Below are 9,854 nucleotides of genomic sequence, written 5' to 3'. Positions count from 1 at the left end.
TTGTCCTTTGCTTCTGCGCGGAGAGGCGCCCGGAATGAAGATTGTTCCACGCTGCTCTCCGTCCATCCCCCGGCGTTCCGGTGTGGGCGGGTCCCCGCGTCCTGGGCGACGCGAGCCATGGCGTTCCGGTGTCAGCGGGACAGCTACGCCCGGGAGGTGCGGCTGCTGGGCGAGGGAGCGGGGGTTGCCGAGCGCATGGGGCAGTGCGGGGAAGGGGGCGCCGCGTGGAGGGAGTGCCGAGACGGATTCAGTCCCGGTGCTGAGGGCTGCGGTCGGGGCCTCCTCCCTCAACCTCTGTCCAGTTCACCACCACCGTGGTCTCCTGCCGTCCCACGGAGCTGCAGATCGAAGGAAGCAATGGCAAGAAAGAAGTGCTGAGTGGCTTCCAAGTGGTGCTGGAAGACACGTTGCTTTTCCCCGAGGGCGGGGGACAGGTACCAGGCCCGTCCCTCACCTCACCCCTTCCCAGAAAACCGCTAATGCCTTTCTGCTTAGGTGGGAAATGCTCCCCTGCCGCTCTGTCCACACCACCACCGCCCCCACCCCGCCACCGCCGTAATGGAAATTAGTTTAGTTGATTTCTTCATTTAATAGATGTTTATGAACAAATACGTATCTAGCCATAACACATTCTGAGTAGTATTCTAGGCTGTAAGGATAAGGGGTGAACAAGACAGTGTCTGAATGTACATTGAATATTTACTGGAGAGAACAGACAAAACGGTGAGGGAATATAAGTAGTATGCAAGGTATGATAAGTGCTATAAAGAAAATGAAAACGTGAGGGAAAGGGAGTGATGGGAAGTTCTCCTAGGGAGGGGACAAGTTATTTCAGTAGAGACCTAAGTGAAGTGAGCCGGTAAGCCATTGCAGTTATCTCCTGGTGGAGAGGGAAATAATTCAGGTAGAAAGAATAGTAAGTGCAAAGGCCCTGAGATAGGAATTCGCTTTGGGTATTTGACAGTTACTGAAGAAGATTATCCTGATGGAACACAACAGAGGGCAAACGGATAAGTGCTGTGATGGAGAAGGGAATAAAGTCTAATGTGAACATGGGAAAGGAGGATAGTAATACCAGAGCAGGTATTATGAGAGAGACTTTTCCTGCAGAGATCATAACACAAAGGGAAGGAGACCTGAAAGAATCTGACAAGTTTCATTAACTACAAATGGTGCAGTACAGTTGGAGCCTATCGTGTGTGTTGGTGATAGGCTGGAGATGACTTTGGAAAGGTAAGTGGGGGCCAGTTCAGAGGGCCTTAAAGGATGTGTTAAGATGTGTGGACTTTCATTGAGGAAGCTTTGGTGAGCCATGGAGGTACTTAGGCAAAGAAGTGACGTGAGGAAAGAACACGCTGAGTAAAGTTGATAGTGAGAAAGCACCAAAGTCATATCAGTGTCATTATTACAGCGATTTTCTGAACATGGAGGTTTTCTGAACGGCTGAAGGAAAACTCGTGACCTCCGGCAACTATAGAAGGTTTCATGTGATACATCACTTCTTTCAGGAAGTCTTCCTTGATTTCCTGAGACTGTTAGACCTCTTCCCTTTGAGCTCCTCTACAACAATGCACTTTTTCGTTCTGTGGTATGTTGTAGATCATGCTGCAGTGACCTGTTTGCATGTCTATATTCTTTAGATTCTTAAGTTGCATGAGTGACCGTATCCTTTTTACATTGTATCTTTAGGCCCACAGTGTCTTATAAGCAGTTGTCACTTGATATCTTTTCAAAATCTAATTCTAGTAGTAGCGCAGAAAATGGAGTAGAGGGAGTGAGGAAAATTCAGATCATTTTAGAAACTTCAAAGATAACTAAGGCAATGAGAGTGAGGATTAAGGTTCTTCGGGTTTTACTAAAGTCTTCATTGCTATAGTTAGAATTTTTGTATTCATTCTGTTACTCTGTTCTGAAATGTAGGTGCTCAGAGTGAAGAGAACAGAGACAGTCCCCTCATGGAACAAAGTTGACGCTTCACTTGCCATTGCCACCTCTTCTCCCTTAGGGGATCCCAAATTTCCGGTGTATTTTTCATGCACTTTCGCTGGAGGGACTCTGTATTCAGGAGGTAGGATGAGACTTGCCTCCCACCACTCATTTTCTTTACTTCTTTCCCCAGCCTGATGACCGTGGTACAATCAATGACATCTCTGTGCTGAGAGTGACGCGCCGGGGAGCCCAGGCTGATCATTTCACACAGACACCTCTGACTGCTGGGACCGAGGTCCAGGTCCGGGTAGACTGGGAGCGGAGGTTTGACCACATGCAGCAGCATTCAGGTAGGTGGGGTGGGATGAGGGAACCTACAGGAGGGTAGTTGCTTTGTGTGGGAATGCCCTGATGATTGAAATGCAGTTTGGGTTCTCTAGGAGTTCACTTTTAGGAGAGACAGACATGTTCAGCCTCAGCTCCAATTCAGGCAGGCTATGATACATGTTGTAAAAGCAATATGAGCAATTAAAGGTATCAGAATAACTGCTGCATTTGAGTATTACCAACTTCCCACTTGACATCTGTATCTGTACTTCTCATAGGTTTCTTAAGCTCAAAATGACCAAAATGGCATTAAAAAGTCACTCCTTCCCCCTGACTTGGCGTTTGCAAGCATTCTCTGTGTTCGATGCATGGATCAGCATCCACCCAGTAGCTTAGGTCTCAGAACCTCTTTGGAGATAGCCTGGCAGCTATGGTCCCATCAGTTTATTGTCTAACTACTTTGCTACTTCCTTGCACTGTCAGCACAATTACCCTAGTCCTAGCTCTCATTTTCTTTCCCCAGACCTCTGACATAGCCTCCAGGCTAGCCTTCCCACACTTAGTTTTGCTTCTTTGTAGCCCATTCTCCACGAAGCAGCCAGAATATTCTTTTAAAAATAGAAATCTGATCATGTCACTCCCCTTCTTAAAGCTATTTGAAGGCTTCCTAAAGCTTATGATAAAGCCAAACTTCTTGTCATGGCCTTCAAGCCCTACCTGGGCTGGTGCTTGTCTAATGCTCCAGCCTCATCTGGTGCCCCTCACAGTTGCTCTCTGCATTCTGGCCATGCCAGCCTTCTTTCTCTCAATTCCTTTTCTCATCCTGCTTCTTTCCTTCAGGACCTTTGGTTGTCTTGTTCCCTTGGCCTGCACAGTTAATTGCTTTTCTTCCTCCTCCTCACTGTCATCAATCAGTGGTACTGCTGGTATCTAATGACAAGTGTGTGTGGTAGGTACTTGATAAATCTTTGTTGAATGAATGAAAGTGTCACATTAGAACATGAATTCAAATCCTGCTTCTGATAAGCTATATTGCCTTGGCGAGTTATTTGATCTGTCTAGGCTTCAGTTTCCTTATTTGTGAAATGGTATCATTAAGGCCTCTTTGCAGAATTTTCGTGAGGATTTTCAATAAATCTCTCAAGAGTATTACCCAGTGCCTAGTAGGTCTTCAACAAGGAGCATTTCTGAGATGATATCTGTGGGAGTATGCTCTGGGCTTCTCACTCTCCTCCTGTCCTGTTCTCTGCTCAGGGCAGCATCTCATCACAGCAGTTGCTGATCACCTGTTTGGGCTGAAGACAACATCATGGTAAGCAGGAGTCATAAGACTAACTGTAGGGCCTGGGTCTCTGGTCATGAGCTCCTTTCTCAGTAATGGATCAGGGGTAAGAGAATAAAAGAAAGGGTAACGTTCAAAGTCTGTTGTGTTCTCCTGTGCCCCTTGAAGATGGGGTGGTGAGTGACCTTGTATGTCTTTGGGGGAAACATGAGGATGACAGAAGAGACATCTGCCTTTTGCTTAGGAAAGAATGTGGAATTTGGAGCCCAGAGACCTAGAGGGTGAATCCTGGCTGCATGGCCTTGATCATGTTCCTTACTACCCCTTACCCATAAAGTGGGAATGGCAATCCTTACCTTGTGGAATTTTTGTGATGTTGAATAAGATACTTACATGAACATTCTTTGTAAGGTATAAATTTTCTTATGTTACCATTGTTGTCACCATCAGCATCCAGTGACCACTTCACTTCTTCTGGCAGGGAGTTAGGGCGACTCCGGAGTGTGGTTGAGCTGGACGGCCCCTCTGTGACTGCAGAGCAAGTAGCTGCCATTGAGCAGAGTGTCAATGAAAAAATCAGAGATGGACTGCCCGTGAATGTGCAAGAAATGAGCCTGGATGATCCTGAGGTGGAGAAGGTAAGGGGAGAGCCAGGGGGGCGACTTCTGCAGAAGGGCCCTCAGGGGGCTTCACAGCCCTTCTCCTCCCCTGTGTTCCAGGTGAGGGGCCGCGGTTTACCAGATGATCATGCTGGGCCCATTCGCGTTGTTACCATCCACAGCGTTGACTCCAACATGTGCTGTGGGACCCACGTGAGCAATCTCAGTGACCTTCAGGTAGGTGAGGAAGGGCTCGAATGGTTGGGACAGCAAGTGTCGGCAGTGGTAGAGGGGAATGATTGAAGGGTTCTGGTGAAGTCGCTCCTTCATTGCTTCCGAGCTGGGGGAGGTCGGGTGTCTCGGAGCCTCAAGGCTAGCACCCACTGGTTCATGCATGTGTACGCTGCCCTTTGTCTCATGTAGGTCATTAAAATTCTGGGCACTGAGAAGGGGAAAAAGAACAAAACCAACCTGATATTTCTGGCTGGGAACCGGGTGCTCAAGTGGATGGAGAGAAGTCACGGAACTGAAAAGGCACTGACCACTCTGCTTAAGTATGCCCCTCCCGCTGTCTCCTGCTTCTCAGAGCCTCTTACCCCGCAGCTTGGCTTTCCTACCTGGAAGGTAGATGGAGTAGTCTCTTATCTCTGGGAGGTGAGATGCAAATAAAAATGATAAAATGCTTTGGATAGCAAATCAGACTCATACAAAATGGTTTATTCCTTTTTGTTGCCTAAGAGGCTTCCTTGGAATGTCCCCGGTGCCCATCTAGAGGGAGACTCACTCAAGAAGGACATCACTGATTTATGCCCCACACCAAAAGCAGCTGGGAAGCTGGCCAGGTCTCCACGGACATTTGTCTTGCAGGTGTGGAGCAGAGGATCATGTCGAAGCGGTGAAGAAGCTGCAGAATGTCACGAAGCTCCTGCAGAAGGTAACATCTTCTTTGGAGGATGTAGTGGGCATGGGCTCTGCCTGAAACAGGCTCCCCAGCCTTGACCCCTCTGCCTAATCAGACATAGTTTCCCAGAGTGGGGAGTGAGGAGAGAACGAGGTGGAAGGGGGATGGGGCTCACTCTTATTATCCCTTTTGTCTGCTGAGTTATGGCATCCATTTCAGAACAACCTCAGCCTGCTGAGAGACCTGGCTGTGCATGTCGCCCACAGCCTTAGGAGCAGCCCCGCCTGGGGAGGCGTGGTCACGTTACACAGGTGAGAGGAGGCCTGGGCAGTGTAGGCTTAGGGCTCAGCCTCTCCCCTGTATGTAGTGTGTAGAGGGAGCACGTCACTCACTGGTGTTCTCAAGGCCTAGTAGACTTTAAGAAATGTGTTACCTACCAGATTTTCTGGTTTTGATACCAAACATCTTCACTGTAACACTAATTTTTATTAGCACCTCCTTCACCATCTACCAGAGGTCATCTTATCTGGGTGAATCCTAATCAAGGGAGACAGAAACAAATGCAGAGCTTGTTATAAGCTGCTGAGCCTGAGAGGGATATCCTTCTCTTTGCCGAGGGAGCCTGGGACTTTGCACAGACACACAGCAGCAAGGCCTCCTCACGAGGAGGAGCTAGGCTTCTTGCAGTTTTCCCAGTTGCCACTCCAACCTGGGTCTTAATAATGTCTGTCCTTTGTTGTAGGAAGGAGGGTGATTCTGAGTTCATGAATATCATTGTCAATGAGATTGGGTCAGAGGTAAGAGGAGCATGAGATACTCTGTCCACTTTGGGTAGAGATGGTAGTGAGGGGCATTAGTTTAGCCCAAGTCCCTCCACATGAACATATGAAGAGTTGGGAATAGAAATTCATTCAGTGCTGTTTTCTGGGCACTAGCTGTGAGCCAAGCTCAAGTTTAGGTGCTGAGCTACGTCTGTGATACTGACCTTTCGTGACTGTGACATTTACCAGCCTGAGCCACCCAGATTTACATGTGCTGTGTGCCTGATTTAGAAATGGACAGTTGGCTCGGCCCTTTGAAAGCCATCCCTCTCCTTCCCCTTTGCCTCTGGCCTCAGCTACCCTTGCCCATCATGACAGTGTGGGACTTGGTGAGTTCCAGAGTTGTCTTTCAAATGTACTCCAGAAAACATTTTGTGGAGTACCTACTCTGTGCTAAGCACTGTGTATATCTTTTCATGATTCTGTGTAGAATCTGCTGGCTCTCAAGGTGCGTGCTCTCTAGTCTGGGAGACACGTGCGTGTCAGTATCTGTAATTTTGGGTGGCAAATGGACAGGTGGAAGAAAACACTGCCTGAAAGTGGGGGTGGGAGCTCCAGGGGAAGGGCCTTGAAGACTGCTTTAGCGGTCACCAGACTGACCAGGGAGCAAAGGCGACCAGGCAGAGGGGAACACGAGGTTTAGGCAATGGCAGGTTCAGGGTGCAGAGCGTGTTCTGGTGACTAGGCTACAAAGGGTGGTGGGACTCATCATGAAAAGCATTTATGCTTGGCCATGGCTGCAGCCATCTGCCTCCTTAATGTTTAACCTAAGTGTCCGTAGTCACTCTCAAGAAGTTTCTTGGTCCTGGTGGGTCAGAGTGGCAGGACTACATTATCACTTGTCAAGAATATCACCCATGGTTTAGGAGGAGAAACCTATTCTTGGTGCTTAAGAGAATGAAGGCTTTAGAGGGATCAACCCCACATCCTTCTGTATCAGGGTCATCTCCTTGTCTTACCTCCTAGGAGACCCTCCTGTTCTTAACTGTGGGCGATGAGAAAGGTGCTGGGCTCTTCTTACTGGCAGGGCCAGCTGAGGCCGTGGAGACCCTGGGGCCCAGGTAATCTGTGGACTGCCTTGCAGGGTGGGAGAGCCTGTAAGCCTCACCTGCTAATACAGCCCTTGATGAAAAGGGCCACCACCCTGCAATCTCATGTTCAGGCCTGTGAGGTGGGCTGAGCAGAAATAATTATCCACACCATCATTCCAAGTTTTACAGATGGGGGATGTCACGTCACATGCCTGACATCGCCCAGTTAAAGTGGCAGAACTGGGACTCAAACCAGGTTTTTGGCTCCAGGTCTCAGGTGCTGCCTGTTTTTTCTTTTAGAAATTGAGATTCATAAGTGATATGTGAGTATGGGTGGCCGATCGTCACTAGGCAGATAAAGCAAGTGCTTAAGACAGCAGCAGCAAAGCAGAGGCACAAACTTATTGGAGAAAAAATTAGGATTGTGGGACTAAATCAAAGTGGGTATTGATGTACTTGTTATGGAAAAATTAGAATGTTGTTGAACTTCTTTACCCTAATGTTACTGTAATTTTCTTATTTTAAATTAGGAAGTGTAGTGCCCCATATTCTGTGTGGCATTTAAGGTTTTCAAAGTTCTGATTGGCTCTGATGAATATGTGTTCACTGTAAAGCATAGAAGGAAAACAAGAATTTAAAGGAAACATTCCTGGCAGTCAGCCAGATGTGGCCTATAGACTGGTTTGGCCCATGTACTTTTTAACATTTTCAAAATGAGTTGTTATATTTTAAAATGTAGGAGATTTTCATACAAAAACATAATTCTAGCTTTTCTCAATGAATAGAAAAAAAGGCACACTCTGGCACCACGGCCTGCGTTGCCACGTGGTAGTAGCTGCAGGGAAATGAACCGTGGCTGCCCTCTGCAGACAGGACAGGCTTGTCCAGGGTGCTGCCGCCTCACGTTTCACACTCGCCCCAGCTCGCTTTGCTGCTGCTCCTGACAGGTGGCGGCGGTGTAGCCCCTGACCCCTCTGCACACTCCTCCTGCTCTTTGGAGGTCACCCTGACTTTCCTAGCCCCCTGTTGCTAAACAGCAACTTCTGTTGTTCCCAGTTTTTCACTCTTACAATAAACATGGTTCATGTATCTGTGCACATGTGCACGTATGTTTAAGAAGGATTTCTAGAAGCCATCTACTCTTTCTTTGCCTCCCTTCTGCCCTCGGGGAAAGACTCTGGGCTCCCTTAGTTTCTTTGTGGCTTTGCCCTTGGAGACCTCTTCTCTGACCCTCTCTCTCCCCCCCAGGGTGGCTGAGGTACTGGAAGGCAAAGGAGCAGGGAAGAAAGGCCGCTTTCAGGGGAAGGCCACCAAGATGAGCCGGCGGGCCGAGGTGCGGGCTCTTCTCCAGGCCTACGTCAGCACACGGGGTGCTGAGGAGTGGGGACCGGGGCGTCTCCCCAGCGCTCCTGCACTTGAGAATGGGTCTCCAAGGACTACGGAGTCTCTTGGACAATAAAATAGCTTGACTTAAAATGGTTGTGGTACCACATACTTTACATGACTAATTTATACAGCATACTGTAGTAGGCTTATGCAATAAGTATCTTTGAATAAACAGCTTTCTAATTTGGCCCCTATTAGGCATAACCTATGAGAGTGAGTGTTAGGGTGATGAAATGTTTATCTAAACCCAGCTGCAACCTTTTTTCATGTAGAACTACAGCTGCCTGAGGGGAGTATGAGTCAGTCTGCAGGTTTGACTTGACCTAGGGTTTAGATTCATTCATATTTTCTTGCTTTCTTATTTTTCTTATTTTCCTAGCCCTATGTTTCCAAACTAAAAAGTGACTTTGCAAATAAGTCAAGAAGCCACAAAAATGTATAGGAGAAAGATGCTCCAAGTCTGTTATTAAGGCAGAAAAAGGGTAGGAAAAGATAACCACAGAAGACTAGCCCAAGAATGATGGTGTAGTATTATTAATATCAGGCAAAGGAGAGTTTGAGATCATTATTAGAGCCCAGGGACATGTCATGATAAAAGGAAGATAAAATAGTTCCAAATTTGTATCTACTAACAACCTCAAAATACATAAAGCCAGCATTGACAGACATAAAAGGAAAAACAGATAAATTCACAATTGATGGAAGCTTTAAACTTCTCTTTCAGAAACTGATAAAATAAGAATTATCTCAAGGTTAAGATAGTTTGGAGTTGCATAGACTTGTGTAGAAATCCTGACTGTTGTGCATCTATAGGTGATAAAACTAAAGAAAAGCAAGGAAATGATTGCTTTTAAAAGTCAGGACAGCTTTTAGCTCTGGTGTACGGGAGTGAAGTGGGTTGGAGAAGGGAGCCGAGATGCAGATGGTGGGCTGGGTTCTGGGGCGCCAGCAGTTTTCTGTTTCTTACGTGTTTGCTTTATAATTAGTCATTGGCATCTAGAGTTATATTTTATTCCATGAGGTTATATTTCACCATTTAAGAATACAACTGAAAAAAATGCTGCTGTCACTTACTTGCCTTGGGAAAGGTATCCTGTCTCCTGGACCTTGGTTGTCCTCACCAGGTAAGTGGCAGCAGTGGCAGTTCTAGTTCTCTGGGGTGTCGTGATGTAATGTACTCACTGTGTGTTCAAGAAAAACACCTCGTGGTTCCCAGAGGTGACCTAGGTATGTGTAATTGTTGATCACCTGCAGGCTGAGAACTCACTGTAAATACAGGCGTAGCTGCCCTTACACCACCACCAGGAGAACCTCATCTGTGGCAGTGCAGCAGCGGACGTGGGTGCAGGCATCGGGCACTTGCCTAAGTTGCTTGGGAGCTATGACTGAGCCCAAGAGAAACTGCTTTGAACCCAGCAGCCATCTGCACATGGCTTTGGTTTAGATGTTTGTCTCCTTGTTCACACAAGGGCTTTATTCTGGTAAAATTCCTACAAGAGAAAACTCCACAGCTGTACCTGCTAGAGAGACTGGGACAGGCAGGGAGCAGCTTTGTAGGACTTTGTTGGAAGGAACTGA

General features: G+C 47.3%; 1 protein-coding gene across 3 annotated transcripts; it reads left to right on the top strand.

The window, feature by feature from the left end:
• AARSD1 (alanyl-tRNA synthetase domain containing 1) lies at positions 1-8,366 on the top strand. 3 transcript variants are annotated; one of them, XM_017656264.3, is made up of 12 exons: positions 1-156; positions 303-434; positions 2,120-2,279; positions 3,511-3,568; positions 4,020-4,176; positions 4,258-4,374; positions 4,561-4,691; positions 5,005-5,071; positions 5,258-5,349; positions 5,781-5,835; positions 6,826-6,920; positions 8,139-8,366. In XM_017656264.3, the coding sequence occupies exons 1-12, from the start codon at positions 118-120 to the stop codon at positions 8,347-8,349; spliced, it is 1,314 nt and encodes a 437-aa protein (XP_017511753.1). In that variant the 5' UTR covers positions 1-117; the 3' UTR covers positions 8,350-8,366. The 3 variants fall into 3 exon arrangements, with proteins under 3 accessions (XP_017511753.1, XP_017511754.1, XP_073091738.1); XM_073235637.1 differs by lacking the exon at positions 303-434 and having other exon boundaries at positions 20-156; XM_017656265.3 differs by lacking the exons at positions 5,781-5,835; positions 6,826-6,920.
• Positions 8,367-9,854: the final 1,488 nt, after the last annotated feature.

The sequence above is a fragment of the Manis javanica genome, chromosome 4 (assembly GCF_040802235.1).
Source record: "Manis javanica isolate MJ-LG chromosome 4, MJ_LKY, whole genome shotgun sequence".
Classification (NCBI taxonomy): domain Eukaryota; kingdom Metazoa; phylum Chordata; class Mammalia; order Pholidota; family Manidae; genus Manis; species Manis javanica.
Note: the sequence above shows the minus strand (reverse complement) of the source record. Positions and strands in the feature narration are given on the sequence as shown.